Source organism: Salmo trutta, chromosome 5, assembly GCF_901001165.1.
Source record: "Salmo trutta chromosome 5, fSalTru1.1, whole genome shotgun sequence".
Taxonomy (NCBI): domain Eukaryota; kingdom Metazoa; phylum Chordata; class Actinopteri; order Salmoniformes; family Salmonidae; genus Salmo; species Salmo trutta.
Window position 1 is genome coordinate 51,869,600 of NC_042961.1, and position 17,435 is coordinate 51,887,034.

The 17,435-nt window shown below is 42.0% G+C and overlaps 1 protein-coding gene across 2 annotated transcripts; it reads left to right on the forward strand.

Moving 5' to 3' along the window:
- Positions 1-823: 823 nt before the first annotated feature.
- LOC115194443 (intracellular protein transport protein USO1) lies at positions 824-16,396 on the forward strand. Of its 2 annotated transcripts, none has more exons than XM_029754140.1 (4): positions 824-961; positions 14,079-14,123; positions 14,266-15,537; positions 15,680-16,396. In XM_029754140.1, the coding sequence occupies exons 1-4, from the start codon at positions 946-948 to the stop codon at positions 15,967-15,969; spliced, it is 1,623 nt and encodes a 540-aa protein (XP_029610000.1). In that variant the 5' UTR covers positions 824-945; the 3' UTR covers positions 15,970-16,396. The 2 variants fall into 2 exon arrangements, with proteins under 2 accessions (XP_029610000.1, XP_029609999.1); XM_029754139.1 differs by lacking the exon at positions 824-961 and adding an exon at positions 13,696-13,990.
- Positions 16,397-17,435: the final 1,039 nt, after the last annotated feature.

A 17,435-nucleotide genomic window follows, 5' to 3' on the forward strand; every position in this document is an offset into this window, starting at 1 on the left:
GGCAGGATGCTTGTCCACATGATTAAGCATCTATTTAATGTAGCAAAAATGACAGTAACTCATTTTTGACCAAATGAGCAATTACTGCCTTTTTGCTTGGTAGGGCAGAATAGTTATCTAGGATAAGTATATCAGTTAAAAATATTGCCAAACCCCAAAATTTTAGATCTGTGCGTTCGTGCGTGCATACGTGCAGGTTTAAAAATAAAATACAAATTAAATAATTTTTTATTTAACTAGGTAAGTCAGTTAAGAACAAATTATTTTTTACAATGACTGCCTACACAGGGTTTATGGGAGTAAGCAAGTCAGAAGTGCATGGGTCAGACTCAAACCCATGTGGACTTTGATAGCCTCTGTACATTCAACAGATGTAAACACTGGACCACACAGGCCCCTCTATTCCAGTTTTTAACTGCTTTATGAAAAGTCCCTGTTTTTCTCTGAAGCACAGGGCACCAAATAAATATAACAACTGATCTGTGGTACCATGCCTAACTGTATCAAAACAAGGATTAAAAATGAGCCAAAAAACAATTTAATTTGATTACACTATTGTATCTTTAAATATCCAATGCATATCCAAAATAATTATCCAATACTTCGAATCCTATACTTCTATTTGTAAAACCATTATCTACACATGCAAATAAGTAACAAAGTAATTTATATTTGTGCTCTAAGTGCAGATTTATGATCAATGTAGCAACTGTTTCTGTGTTCATGATGAGACAAATCAAAACCTGTCTGTGCAGTGGGGATATGAGAAGTCATGTGACTACGGGGAACTATGAGGAAGAGAGAGAGAGAGATTTTAACATATAGACACAGCTGAACATATTGTGCAGATGCGTGTGGAATATCCGTCATAAAACATTGCTTTAAAAAACGTCATTTTTTAGTTAATGTTCGGTTAAAGTAGAGGATACGTGTCTTCATGAGAAGATGGCTTCATTGTCTGGTGAGTGCCTGTTGATTGTGTTGAACAGATAATTGAATAGAACATATCTTATGTAACATTATGGGGCGTTTTCCCAGACAGAGGGTGTTATTGTGTTGTTATACTGTCAACAAAGCAACATGAGAGAATTATTATGCCTAGTTTTCAAATTACTGGTTGTTTCTTTGGGAAGATGTATAAAGTAATCTGTGCATTTGAAAAACAGCATAAATACACCAATTTCACTTTTGCATGTAGATTCACTACTGTATAGTTAGTTCTATTTTTAAAGGGATCCACTATGGCTACAAGCCAAATAACCATTATTTGGTACTATATACAGTAGAGCATTATTGTGTGTAAGATGCAATGTGTGTGATAATTACAATTTAGAGGCAGCAGGTGGCTTAACCTGTCTGGGATAGGGGGCAGTATTTTCACGGCCGGATAAAAAACGTACCCGATTTAAACTGGTTACTACTCTTGCCCAGAAACGAGAATATGCATATTATTAGTAGATTTGGATAGAAAACACTCTAAAGTTTCTAAAACTGTTTAAATGGTGTCTGTGAGTATAACAGAACTCATATGGCAGGCAAAAACCTGAGAAGATTCCAAGCAGGAAGTGGCCTGTCTGCGAATTTGTAGTCATTCTGTTGCTTCTCTATCGAAACTACAGTATCTGATCTGTTACATGACACTTTCTAAGGCTTCCATTGGCTCTCTAAAGCCTTCAGAAACCGGATTGAGGCGTCTCCTGTCTCTGGGCAGATAATAGCAACTCAGTTTGTCAGTGGACTGCCTGGTGACAGAGAGATTGGAGATGCGCATTCACGAGACCTCGCCATTTTTTCTCTTCCTTTTTGAATGAATACAGCATTATCCGGTTGGAATATTATCGCTATTTTACGAGAAAAATAGCATAAAAATTGATTTTAAACAGCGTTTGACATGCTTCTAAGTACGGTAATGGAACATTTTGATTTTTTTTGTCTGGTAATGCGAGCGCATTACCCTTTGGATAGTGACCTGAATGCACGAACAAAACGCCGCTATTTGGACATAACTATAGATTATTTGTAACAAAAACAACATTTGTTGTGGAAGTAGCAGTCCTGGGAGTGCATTCTGACGAAGAACAGCAAAGGTAATACCATTTTTCTAATAGTAATTCTGAGTTTAGTGAGTACCAAAGTTGGCGGGTGTCTGAATAGCTAGCCTGTGATGGCTGAGCTATGTACTCAGAATATTGCAAAATGTGCTTTCGCCGAAAAGCTATTTTAAAATCTGACATAGCGATTGCATAAAGGAGTTCTGTATCTAGAATTCCTAAAATAATGGTTATGTATTTTGTCAACGTTTATGATGAGTAATTTAGTAAATTCACCGGAAGTTTGTGGTGGGTATGCTAGTTCTGAACATCACATGCTAATGTAAAAAGCTGGTTTTTGATATAAATATGAACTTGATTGAACAAAACATGCATGTATTGTATAACATAATGTATAACATTATTTTTGGCTGGGTACTCTTCTAACATAATCTAATGTTTTGCTTTCGCTGTAAAGCCTTTTTGAAATCGGACAATGTGGTTGGATTAGCGAGAGTCTTATCTTTCAAATGGTGTAAAATAGTCGTATGGTTGAAAAATTGAAATTATTGCATTTTTGAGGTATTTGTATTTCGCGCCACGTTCTTCCATTGGATATTTGGCGAGGCGTTCCGCTAGCGGAACGTCTAGATGCAAGAGGTTTTAAGAGCATTGGGCCAGTAACCGAAAGGTTGTTGGTTAGAATCCCCGAGCTGACTAGGTGAAAAACAGATGTTCCCTTGAGGAAGTAACTTAACACTAGTAGCTCCTGTAAGTCATTCTGTATAAGAGTGTCTGCTTAAATGTAAACAAAAACAAGTACGTCTTTGTGTGTCGGCCCAGGTCACCTTCAAGCCCTGAGCAACACAGGAGACAGGCCAGCAAGCAACGTTTTAGAGATCGGGGTTCTTTTTGTTAACTTTTGTAAATGGATCATGTATTGTAGCTTCACAAAATAGGCACTATTTTCTAACTATGAAACTTTTATTGTTGTTTAATGTAATTGTTTTGTTTTCACCTTTTTTACCTGTAAAATAAGAACATTAACCACAATATGCATCATTTATTAAATTAGTTACATGTCATTTTTTGTTGTCTCTTGACATTAAAGCAAAAAAAATACTTATATCACCAAAATTATATCAAATCATTAAAATAATACATTAATATAATTGGGTGTGTTTAATGTGTAAAATAGTTATCTAGGAATAAGTATGTCTGCAAAAAAGATTGTGTACGGAAGGTTTAGAGGAGTTTGCGAGTCAGAAGTTCATGGGTCAGACTCAAACCCATGTCAACTCTGGTAGCCTCTGTACATCTCACGGCTTTAACCACTGGACCACACAGGCCCCTCTAGTCCCCTGATGATGTTTTAACTGCTTTATGAAAAGTCCCTGTTTTTTTCTGATCACAGAGAACCATAAAATATACAGCAACTGATCTGTGGTACCATGCATAAATGTATTAAAGCAATAATGAACAACTAATGAAATAAACTTAATCAGATTACACTATTCCAGTTTTTTTATATCGAAGGTTTATACAAACAAATTATCCAATACGTATAATCCAATACTTCTATTTGTAAAACAATTATCTTATATTAAGTAAAAAAGTAATTCATATTTGTGCTCTAAGTGCAGTTTTATGATCAGAGTGAAAGCAAAGACACTGTACAGACTGTAGCAACTGTTCCTGTGTTCAGGCAAACCACTAAATGTCACTTGAAGTCACTTGAGTACATGGAACGACAAAGAGAACTAGGGTCAAAATGTTTCATTGCAGAAAGATTTTTCACATTTTAAAATGACCAGTTCTTTCTTTGGGAAGATGTATAAAGTGATCTGTGCATTTGAAAAACATTATAAACACACCAATTTCACTTTTGCATGTAGAATCACCACTGTACTGTTATTTTTAGAACAAGCAACACACAGCCAGCTCACGGGTCTATTGGTGCCATAAGCATAGGGAAAACGCAAGAAGCACAGATGCGACAAGTGAAAACAAATGCTAGTGTCCACTAGCAAACGTTAGCATCTAGCCCTCACACGGCGGGGGGAGGGGAATGAATTGGGCACAGAGACATGTTTTTTTTTTTTGTCCTACCAGATCTGCAAGAAAGTTCTAGTGTATTCCCTCTGTCCTTCGACTGATGTTGAATGTAGACAGACAAAAAAACTTTGATATGGATGAAAATAGATTTTCCTAGTGTTTACTCTTTACAAACATTTAACTCAGTAGGTTAACACATGTTTAATGTACTGTAGATATTTTGAAAATGTTCTATGCAACTGTCACAAAATACTTTGTGCTGTTGTAAGGAGGACCAAGGCGCAGCGGATGTGTGGATACTCATATTTTAATTTTCAAAAAAGGAGTAGAGCATCCACTGAAAAAACAATAAACACCACAGTGACAGTCTTACAGGCATACAAAACGCAGTGTAAAAACAACCACCCACAAACCCCAGTGACAAACAACTCCTGCATATATGACTCCCAATCAGGAACAACGATTCCCAGCTGTTCCTGATTAGGAGTCACAAGACACACAAGACTGCCACGTCCTGACCCCCAAACTACTACCACAGCTCCATCTGCTGGTCAGGACGTGACAGTACCCCCCCCCCCCCTCAAGGTGCAGACCCCGGAATGCACCTAACCACAAAAAAACCCACCAACAAACAAAATCCCCAACAAAACCCATAAACACTAACCCTAAACAATAAGGGAGGGAAGGGAGGGTGGCTGCCGTCACCGAGCTACACCCTCCCTCCCCAACCCACCTATCCTGGAGGTGGCTCAGGTGCAGGCCGTTCCTGGCTGTCGGGGCAGTCTGGCAGCTCGGGGCAGTCTGGGCAGTCTGGCCGCTCGGGGCAGTTCAGGGCAGTCTGGCCGCTCGGGGCAGTTCAGGGCAGTCTGGCCGCTCGGGGCAGTTCAGGGCAGTCTGGCCGCTCGGGGCAGTTCAGGGCAATCTGGCCGCTCGGGGCAGTTCAGGGCAGTCTGGCCGCTCGGGGCAGTTCAGGGCAGTCTGGCCGCTCGGGGCAGTTCAGGGCAGTCTGGCCGCTCGGGGCAGTTCAGGGCAGTCTGGCCGCTCGGGGCAGTTCAGGGCAGTCTGGCCACTCCGGCAGTTCAGGGCAGTCTGGCCACTCCGGCAGTTCAGGGCAGTCTGGCCACTCCGGCAGTTCAGGGCAGTCTGGCCACTCCGGCAGTTCAGCGCAGTCTGGCCACTCCGGCAGTTCAGCGCAGTCTGGCCACTCCGGCAGTTCAGCGCAGTCTGGCCACTCCGGCAGTTCAGCGCAGTCTGGGCAGCTCCGACGACTGTTGACTGGCGGGCAGCTCCGACGACTGTTGACTGGCGGGCAGCTCCGACGACTGTTGACTGGCGGGCAGCTCCGACGACTGTTGACTGGCGGGCAGCTCCGACGACTGTTGACTGGCGGGCAGCTCCGACGACTGTTGACTGGCGGGCAGCTCCGACGACTGTTGACTGGCGGGCAGCTCTGACGACTGTTGACTGGCGGGCAGCTCTAGTGATGGTTGACTGGCGGGCAGCTCCTGCCCCGTCACACAGCCCTTGTGCCCCCCCCCTAAAAATTTCTTGGGGGTGCCTCTCGGTCTCCCTTACCCGTCGTGTCTCCCAGTCCTCGCCAGCCTTCTTCCGCTGCTTGGTCCTGTGTAGGTGGGTGGTTCTGTCACAAAATACTTCGTGTTGTTGTAAGGAGGACCAAGGCGCAGCGGCTGTGTGGATACTCATATTTTAATTTTCAAAAAAGGAGTAGAGCATCCACTGAAAAAACAATAAACACCACAGTGACAGTCTTACATGCATACAAAACGCAGTGCAAAAACAACCACCCACAAACCCCAGTGACAAACAACTCCTACATATATGACTCCCAATCAGGAACAACGATTCCCAGCTGTTCCTGATTAGGAGTCACAAGACACACACAAGACTGCCACGTCCTGACCCCCAAACTACTACCACAGCTCCATCTGCTGGTCAGGACGTGACAGCAACATCTTCCAGCATTTAATCTCAAGGTTATTTAATCTCAACAGCTATTAACTACATTTTATCACACAACTCTAACCATTCTGTTTGGTTTTATGGCTGTCATATAACCAAGGTCAGTGGTACTGTATGACAAGTTATGTAATTAAGGGGTTCTACAGAGAGAACAAGAGACAATGGCTGTATTTCATTCCAGGAAGATGTTCCCTCCCTCATGCTCTCAATGTGGCAGGTTGTCTCTAATCTGTGATGTGGAGTGAAGAACGAGGGCATAGTGAAGTGAAGATTTTCCTGGAATGAAACACAGCCAACACCTGCATGGAACACTGACAATCTAAACATACTTTGTTTACATACTTCGGTACTAGTTGAGTTCAAACTCTAATGGAAAGGATGTATGATGTCTACGAGGACCATCCCATATATATATATATATATATATATATATATATATATATATATATGAGAGATTTAATTTTGGAACATGCAGACACATTACATTTTCAAAAGCCACGGCAATCCTACCTCATAACCGGCAACCTTTAGACACAGCTGAACAGATTCTTGCTCACTGTGGAATATCCATCATAAAAATCAAATTCAGTTTTACGTTCACGTTCTGTCATTTGAGGAGAGGATACTGACTTCTAGACTATGGAGTCCTTGACTAGAGGAACTAGGTTTAGATGGTTATTACCTGCGTTTTTTTAGAAGTCTGGGATGGACTACAAAAATTTAATTTTCAGCAGGCTGAAAAATAAGCTTTTTAGGTGAGCTCTGATGCTGCCCTATGATAAGTAGTTCCCACTTTGTCAAAGGCAGGGACACAAAATAATGATCTTGTCCATTCCCAGCGCCTCTCCAGTGTGCTGTTAGAGAGACACATCTCTGCAGCGCTCCACCAACGTTCCGTCGAAAAATAATTCTAACATAAATCATGTAGCAGATAGAGGATATGCTAGAAAGAGTATGTGGTATTTCTGTATCCTACAGGCTGGAGATTAAAAATGTATGACAATATAATGAGACAGAAACTTTTTACATCATGCAGGTTTCCAATTAAATAGGCTAACCTAAATGGCGCCCAATCAAATAAATGTGCTGGCATGTTATCAATATATCCTAAAAACAGGACAGGTCAAAGTAAAATGGACAATATGGAATGGACAATCAGGCTACTCACAACTGCTGTGTACGAGTTTCATCTCGTGGGCTAAATTGTCATGATCAGTGGTTTCAAGTTTGTATCTGTACATTTTTTACAAGCTGATCATAGTGAAAAATAAAATACTTCTGCATTTCCCGCTGTGTAAACACATTGCAAATAGGCTCCCCCTGATAAAGTTGGGTAGCTGATATTTAGAGCTTAAATAACCAAATTGATTAGTCACAGGAATCAGGACAAATAAAGCCAACGCAACAGCCTGTTTAACAAACGGTGGGCCTATCACATGGATGGGAATTCATAAAGATCCATTGCAGGGGACATGGTAGGCTACACCCCAGTAATTACGTACCGACTCTGACGTGTTTTGTTTGTGTCCAGACCGGTCATATTTTTGGGGGGTGTTTTACAAATGGTAGGCCTGTTGATTAGGGATGGGGAAAAAGTGTGACACCACTCCGGCCCCCGAGGATTGTAGTTGCTCATCCTTGCTGTATACCTCAGTATTAATGGACCGACGCTAACGCCTTGTGGACGTCTTTTTTCTGCCCTGTCCGGACTTGTTTTTTTGCTGCAGTCCCGACCAGCCTTGATTTACACGTCCACAGATGTTGTTTTTTGGTCCAGTTCAGACCAAATCTGAACCAATCATAGACGTCTATAAATTGCATCTTTTCAACTTTCATTCAGAACCGCAAATAAACCTGATTTCAACGTCCAGAGAATACATCTCTTCACCTTTCACTCTGAACCTACATTGAATACCTTCAATATCTGGGAAAATACATATTATAGACATCTTTTCAAAGTAATTTTGATTACTCTGACTATTCTTGTAGGGGAGGCAATATTTGTGTCTGGCCAGGACTGGCCCTAGTTAGCAAACACACATACAATGCAGATAAATTCTTCACATTCATTGTTTTGCACGAACTCTTATCATGGTACAGGCAAACCATGGATGACACACATAGCTGACCTTTGTCACGTCCTGACCAGTAAAGGAGCTGTTTGTTATTGTGGTTTGGTCAGGGCGTGGCAGGGGGTGTTTGTTTAGTGTGGTTCGGGGGTTTTTTGGGTTATGTTCTATGTTAGTGTATTTCTATGTTATTTCTAGTTGGTCTATTTCTACGTGGTGTTTATTGGGTTGACCTTCAATTGGAGGCAGCTGCTTCTCGTTGCCTCTGATTGAAGGTCCTATTTATAGGGGTGTTTGTTCTATGGGGGTTTGTGGGTAGTTATTTCCTGGTTTAGTGTTTGTTGCACCTGACGGGACTGTTTGGAGTCGTTTGTTTTTGTATACGTGTTTATTTTGTTTTTCCTTCTTCAAATAAAAAAGAAGATGAGTATACATTTTCCCGCTGCGTTTTGGTCCACTCCTTACGACAACCTTGGGACTATAATAAGATGGTTTATGTAAATTCTAAGGTTCCACATAAAACCATCACCCTTACTGAAGAAACATTGAAGAACATTATTGTCACAGTCATGATAATGGATGGACCAAGGCGCAGCGTGAGTTGGGTTCCACATATTTATTTGCAGTGAAAACTTAAACAAAAAAACAATAAACATACAACGACCGTGAACTACGTGGTGCTGAATGCACTCACACAAAACAATATCCCACAAACACAGGTGGGAAAAAGGGCTACCTAAATATGATCCCCAATTAGAGGCAACGATTACCAGCTGCCTCTAATTGGGAATCATACAAACCACCAACATAGAAATACAAACGCTAGAACCCCCCCTAGTCACGCTCTGACCTATACACCATAGAGAACCCAGAGGGCTCTCTATGGTTAGGGCCTAACAATTATTTTCTAAGTGTGTACAGGTAGGACAAGAAAGACAGCGGCTGTGTTCGAGAGGATCAAAACCGCAATGAATCATTCGTAAATTTTGAATACAAATAATAATGAGTCGTTTTTTATGACGCAAGGAGATTTGTAGAGTCGATGGCTGTACATTATTGCAGGAAGATATTCCATTCCCTTTGCTTTCCTTCACTACCAAACTTCACCTAAGAGTTTACTTTTAAACAAAGTTGACTTTGATCATATTGATGTATGAAGTTTATGGGGATAGGGAGAGAGAGAGAGAGATATGCAAGGTTGTTGCTCACGAATGCACAGAGATGTTGGTACAACAGGCTAAACCACATTAACCACGCCCTTCAGTCCTCATACCTGACAACCTTTAGACACAGCCGAACAGATTGTACAGATGACTGTGGAACGTCATGAAGTCTTATGTTCATGTTCTGTCATTTGAGCATATTTGTTTTCATAAGAAGATGGCTTCATTTTCTGGTGAGTGCCTGTTGATTTTGTTGACCAGATAATTAAATAGAACATATTTTATATAACATTATGGGGAGGTTCCCAGACAGAGCTTTAATTAAATCAGGACTAGGCTAATTCTGCTACTATTCAGGTTCTTGACTTCTAGACTACAGAGTCCTTAACTAGAGGAAGTAGTTACAGATGGTTATTACCCGAGGTTGTTTTAGAAGTCTGGGATGGACTACAAATTTTAAAGTGTCAAAGTGAGGAAAGTGACAGGTTCTAGGTCTGGTTGGACAGCCAGATCTGAAGCAGAGGCAAACAACAATATACTTTAATTGAAACATTTACATGGTTTTTCATTATTAAGTTTCAACACATTCTGGTTATGTTCAATTGCTTTGTTTCCATAAATGTAATTGTCTCTAACCCACGCTAGAGAAAATCAGACAAACATACAAACCAAACCAAGAAAACAAAAAGGGGAAGAGGAAGTGATGCAGCCCAATAGGCAGGTGTCCAGTTTCTTTAAGATCTCACTTCAGCTCAAACAACCCACAAAAATAAATGGTTTGTGGCAAGAATGTACATTAATTTAAGACCAAAAGCACAAAGTGTTGAATCTTGCATTGTTTTTATACAGTATTAGCCCATACTGTACAACCTTGTGCCATGGAATCGGTGTCACGATTGTCGTAGTGGAGAGAAGACCAAAATGCAGCGGGTGTGTGGATACTCATTCTTTTAATGAAAAAAATCAAAAAAGCATCCACAGGAAAAACAAACAAACGATACTCACGACCAAACAGTGTGTCAGGCTAAAACAGCAGTGCTCACAAACAATTACCCACAAACAAACACACCCTACTAATATAGGACTCCCAATCAAAGGCAACACAACACACCTGCCTTCAATTGGGAGTCCACCCCAATTAACTCTACATAGAACAACCCAACCTAGACAGAACAGACACACATACAAAACACAACTCCCTCTGCCACGCCCTGACCAAAACTTATACACTTACTCCCTCTGCTGGTCAGGACGTAACATTACCCCCCCCCCCCCCCTAAAGGTGCAGACCCTGAATGCACCTTCAAAAGAAAAACACAGAAAACCCAAAACAAACCGAAAAATCCCCCTAACTACAGGGAGGGAAGGGAGGGTGGCTGCCGTCAACGACGGCACTGTGCTACACACCCCCCCAACCCACCTATGTTGGAGGCGGCTCAGGTGCGGGACGTGGACCCCGCTCCACCCTCATCGTCACCCACTTCGGTAGCGCCCCCTCCGGAAGACTAGTAGGCGCACCTGACTTCGCCCGACTGGCGGGCGAATCTTGCCGTAACCGGCTGGCGGGTGTCTCTGACTGCGGCCGGCTGGCGGGCGTCTCTGACTGCGGCCGGCTGGCGGGCCACTCTGGCTGATCCGGGCAGTCGGGCCACTCTGGCTGATCCGGGCAGTCGGGCCCCTCGGCTGATCCGGGCAGTCGGGCCACTCTGGCTGATCCGGGCAGTCGGGCCACTCCGGCTGATCCGGGCAGTCGGGCCACTCCGGCTGATCCGGGCAGTCGGGCCACTCTGGCTGATCCGGGCAGTCGGGCCACTCTGGCTGATCCGGGCAGTCGGGCCACTCTGGCTGATCCGGGCAGTCGGGCCTCTCTGGCTGATCCGGGCAGTCGGGCCGCTCTGGCTGATCCGGGCAGTCGGGCCGCTCTGGCTGATCCAGGCAGTCGGGCCGCTCTGGCTGATCCGGGCAGTCGGGCCGCTCTGGCGGCTCCGGGCAGTCGGGCCGCTCTGGCGGCTCCGGGCTGTCGGGCAGCTCTGGCGGCTCCGGGCTGTCGGGCAGCTCTGGCGGCTCCGGACTGACGGGCAGCTCGGGCGACTCCTGACTGACGGGCAGCTCGGGTGACTCCTGACTGACGGGCAGCTCGGGCGACTCCTGACTGGCGGGGCTGGACTGACGCACTAGAAGCCTTGTGCGTGGGGCTGGTACTGGACGTGCCAGCCCGGAGACACGCACCTCAAGGCTACTGCGTGTAACGGGAAACACTGGACTGTAGAGGCGCACTGGCGGTCACGAGCGCAGGGTTGGCATCACCCCTGCTGGCTCGATGCCCACTTTCCCCTGGCACATGCGGGGTGCTGGTACTGAGCATACTGGCCTGAAAATACCAGGCCTTACCATAGCACCTACCCCAAAGCACGGGACCTGTCCAGTCTGTTTACCTCTAAAAAGGGTACGGGGAGCTGGCCTGGGTCTTCAGTCTCGCCCCATCAAACAGCCCTTGTGCCCCCCCAAAATTTTTTATTGGGGCTGCCTCTCGGGCTCCCTTACCAGTCGTGTTCCCCAGTCCTCGCCAGAATTCTTCTGCTACTTGGTCCTGGTTTGGTGGATAATTCTGTCACACAAAAAATGTCGTAGTGGAGAGAAGACCAAGGTGCAGCGGGTATGTGGATACTCATTCCTTTAATGAAAATACTCAAAGCATCCACAGAAAAAACAAACAATAAACGATACTCACGACACGAACAGTGTGGCAGGCTAAACACGCAGTGCTCACAAACAATTACCCACAAACACACCCTACTAATATAGGACTCCCAATCAAAGGCAACACAACACACCTGCCTTCAATTGGAAGTCCCCCCAATTAACTATACATAGAACAACCCAACCTAGACAGGACATAGATACACATATAAAACACAACTCCCTCTGCCATGCCCTGACCAAAACTTATACACTTACTCCCTCTGCTGGTCAGGACGTGACAATCGGAACATAAAACAATCTCCTCCCAGGTTTATTGGCGCAAAACGAAAACACAGAAAATTCTATATCCTCAGTTGTACATGTATGTTTGTGTTTGTTGACATTGTCATGACGCAGTTTCTTATCAACTGAAATATAAACCCAAACTATGGCCTTGGACTTGGTCTGGTCTGGTTAGGCCCTGCCCGTACCAGACAAGGTACTGTAATTGACAGTGACCGTGTTAACATGCAAACCAATATCCTGTTATTATTCGGGATACTCAAGAATTCTGTTTTTGTGTTGACACATTTAAACATTGTATCCCGTTTACAATGACCCGAAAAAGATTGTATCCCCGTTATGAGAAACCCGGATAAGATGCCTGGCATACGGTATGCTGACCTTAGACTGGATACTGTTGCATGTAAACATCTTATCCTGTTTACTGTTGTTTTTCGTGATCTGCGCAGGTTCAGTTTCACATATCATGGGTGTGTGTAATCTTGTTTTCATCTGATTGTCAAACAAATCACATACAAATTGTCAAACAAATGTAGGTTACCTGCGCAGTTCGATCCCCCATTATTTCATAATTTATTTTGCTGATACTCCGTACTGGACCGTATAGCCTACTGGCTACATTCACCCCTAATTTAGACAACTTTCTGCTTATAATTTCAGACATTTGGTAGACCGTATTATCATTTCAGACATTTGGTAGGCCATTTGTTTGTCAAGTATAGTTAGATAGACCTACATATCATAACTTGTTGCCCCAAAATACTAAATTAAGTGGTGCTCCTCCTCAAAGTCTTACATTGATAGAATGAATACATTAGTAATCTAGTTAACACTGGTAAAGTTGTCTGTTTCGTTGAGGGACCAGGGAGAAAACTCAATAACTCTAAAACAGTGGTAAGATTGGTCCTGTGCAAAATGTCCAATTGTCATCAGTTTGACTGGTTTTAAGGAAATTAAAAGCTGAGAAAAACAATAAAACACACTTATGATAAGACTTTTGTTTATCTTGGGAGCATAGTTTATGTGGTTGAAATACTGTCTGCTGGCATAACAGAGTCAAAGCATCAAGAGATGTTGAAAGAAATCAATCATATTTCTCCACTCCTGTTCCCAAGACAAAATTAACATTTATTGTATAATTTCACTGCAAGAAATGCATCATTCTGCAGGAGTTAATATTATATTATGCTACATGTGAGAGGTTATAGGCCTACAGTCAGTGTCCAGATGTAAGTTACTATTCCATTTAACCCATATGAACTTAAATTAGGAATATTCTGTTTATTCATGTTTACAGGGATACACATGAGTGGGATACCAAAGGTGCATGTAAACAGCTTATCCCCAATAAGACCTTAAGCAGGATATGAGCTACTATCCAGAATACTGTGTGCATGTCAACGTGGTTAATGATTATGCAACAACATTTAACTGCTGTGGGGAATATCTCAGCATAAGGTTGGTTTGGTGCTGTATCACGTATAAAGGCACCGAGGAGATGACTGACTATAATTCTAAAGCTTTCTTGACTAACTGTCAACAATTATTTATATTCTCTCCCAGGATTAACATAACATGGAGAAAAACCAGGTTACCATTGTCATCGAGTCAAATACCGGTATAAACTGCAGCCAAACATTAACACAGTGGTTTTGAATTCATTGGGAGTCCTACATTGCAGTGGCTTAAATGGGATGTGGATCAAGTGGTAGGTTTCTTTACTTAGTTGCCACCAACATGTTCAGTTGTTTGTTAATTCATATATGATAAGTAATCCTACTCTGTCCTCTCCATAGCCTGTGAAAACAATCCATTGGTTTTAGAGGATGAGTCAGAAGACGGTATGTTATTTTAACTTATTACTGTCTTATTACTGTCTTATTACTGACTTATTACTGACTTATTACTGACATAATCATAATATTCTTTAATTTCTTTAGAAAAAACTAACACAATTTTTACCCTTTACCCTGTCACCAACAGTTGTCATTTTTAAAGAACTAGATTTTGTGCTTATTGGTTGCCATGGGGCTGGAAAGAATACAGCAGGAAACATCATCCTGAACAAAAAGGAATTCAATTACTGGACATCATGGAGAAAACAGCCTGTGAAGAAAGAGACTATGCTAGGCAGTCGTAAAATTACTTTGATCCGCACTGCAGGTTGGTCTGGACGTTCAAGTAAGGATGAGATAAAACAGCAAATTATAGAATCTGTCCGGTCCTCATTTGCAGATGGACCTAACGCTATCCTCTTGGTTATTAGAATCGGTTGTAAAGACTCTCTAAAACCGACTCTATCTATTTTCATGAATGAGGAAGGAGAGAGGAGCACATATGAAGATACATTTATCGAAAGAGCATTGAATAGTACAGTGGTGCTGTTCACAAATGAGGAAGAATTGGACAAATTGCATCTAACTATTGAGAGATACATTACTGACTATAACCTTGAAGGGTTAATAGAGAAATGTGAAGGAAGGTATTGTGTTCTATCCGACAAAAAGTCACATAAGGTTCAGAATTCAAAGCTGTTCAAGCAATTAGAGGAAATGATATCTGAAAACAGACATGAAAATTTTCAGGTGGAAGAGAGGTTCATGGGCACGTTGGAGAAGATAGTGGAGAAGAAAACAAATCTAATAACAAACCTTGAAAAAAAGATTGCAAGACTTGAGGAAAAGATGAGTAGTTGTAAGATTAAGAGAGACTTGGAATCCTGTGAGAGGGAGATAGAAAAACTGCAGAAGACCATTAAACAGAAGAATAAAGAACTGCAAGAAGTAAAGGCTTATATTGAAAAGTTAAGTCCCAAAGTCAAAACAGATAATCAGACACAGACAGACGAGGACAACGATCCACAACGCCTGCTATACGAAGCAATCAATAAGGACAACCTGATCGAAGAGTTGAGTGGAACTAAAGCACAGTTGGAAAAAGAGTTGAGGACAGCTGAAGAAGAGTTAAAGAGCACTGAAGGAAAGTGGCGGAGAACTGAAGAAGAGTTGAGGAGAACTAAAGCAGAGTTGGAAGAACAGCTGAGGAGAACTGAAGAAGAGTTGAGGAGAACTAAAGAAGAGTTGGAAAAAGCGAAGAAAGCTGAAGAGTCAAAGAAAACCATTGGAACGTTAAGAACTGAAAATTTACTAAAACTATATAAAGAGTTGAACAGGAAGTCTTATTGTACAGAAGAAATAATTAAGAAGAATATCAGGATAGATAGGCCATATGAAATGACTCAACGGTCCTGTATTGGTAAGTTTGCAAAAATTATTTTAAATCTCAGTTATTCTGGTAGAGGCAGAACAAGCCTCCACATATTTTTTATTCAACAATAAAAATAGAAGAAAAAAAACATTTTATGTTGTTGCCCCTCTTCTTGATTTCACCCCTGTAGCCTCTTCAGCCAACCCTTCTACCCCCAATGGTCAAGCCTTTATCACTAAACACAGGATGGAGTTGGTGAACCGACTGGGACTCTTGCCGCCCATACTTACGCGTCTCCATGTTCGAGGAGTTCTGAGTCAAGAGGAGATTGAGATTGTGGAAATTAAACCCACCAAGTCCCAACAGAATCAAGCCTTGCTCAACATGGTTGTGCGGAAGGGAGCTCGGGCCCAAGAGTACTTCTACCTAGCTCTGAGAGAATCAGACCTTTTGTTGGTGGAGGACCTGTGTAACTCGTAAATAGGCCCCCAGGTCTCAGGCAAGGTGACGTGACTGAGCAAGGCCTAATGTGTACCAAACAACGTCTGCACACAACACGCGGACACACATTTATCTTGCTCTCTCATCAATTTCATTTGACTTAATGTATGGTATTACTAAGGTTGCAAAGGGAGGGTATATTACTGGTAACTTTCAAAGTTTACCAGTAAAGTACCGGAATGTTGGTAACTTTCATTTTATCAGATGACATCAAGTGGCCTTCTTGAGCACTTCAGATTATTACAGGTGTCTGTGATTGTCTGTAATTATATCTGGCCCTATCTGCGGCCTCATCAAATCTAAAATATATAAAATGATTTATCCCGCTTTAAATGATGTTCAGCTTATAAAAGCTTCAAAAAGCCTTTATAATGCCTTCATAAGCACAAATAAGATTATTTACAAATAAAAAATAGAATGACAAAGCTGTAAAATATTTTATAAAAAATTATTCCATTGTTGATTAGATGCATTTTTAATTACTTATGCTATTTTCTCGTAGGTTAGCGTTTTTCGCCATGAATCTTGTTCTGGAGGCAGGTCTGCAGAGTGGTCACTAGCTGGCACAGCCACAAAGTCATAAAATCACATTTTAAACCTAACCTTAACCACACTGCTAACCCTAATGCTTAACCATAACTTTAAATTAAGACCAAAAAGCTAAAAAATAAAACAATTGTCATACATTTTTACAATAGCCAATTTTGACTTTGCAGCTGGCCCATCTAGCGGAAATGTCTAAATTATGTCCCGAGGGCAAGATTCATGACAATAAACATCAACCTGCTATTTTATCTTGAACCATATAATCTATCGACTAGAAACTCATGGACAATATAGACACATATACAAAATGTTAACTATATATGATTTTTTTTTTTTACTCAAGTATAAATTACGGAAGTTACTATAGATTACCATTGATTAATTGTCAATTACCAAAAATCAAGAAAATTCGGGTTACTTTAGGAAATTACTGGTAGCTTTGCAACCCTAGGTAGTACCTGCATTTATTAGCTCTACCTGAGAGAAACAGACTGTGGAAAGATCTGGAAGAGCCAGAGCTGGTTGGTGTGTAATAATGTGTTCCAACATCACCTAGGACAGGACATCATGCACTCTCACCAGTGAAATGCTGCAGTTATAAGTTTGAAGTTATCTGTGCTGTCTACCGGATGAAGAACCTGTCAATTTCTAAGAAGAGGGGTTAACTTGAGACGGTTAACTTCGGACATGCATTCAGAGGGGTGAAGCATTTGACAAAATATACTCTTCAGAAAGGACAATATTCCTCACTTAACATGACAAGTTAATTATGTTTTATCTTTTACTGTACATGATCTGTCTGCAGCATTGTAAATGTTTAACTGTCTTGGTTAGGCCCCCAGGTCTCAGGGAAGGGGACTTGACTGTGAAAAGCTTATGTATAACAATCTCTACTACAC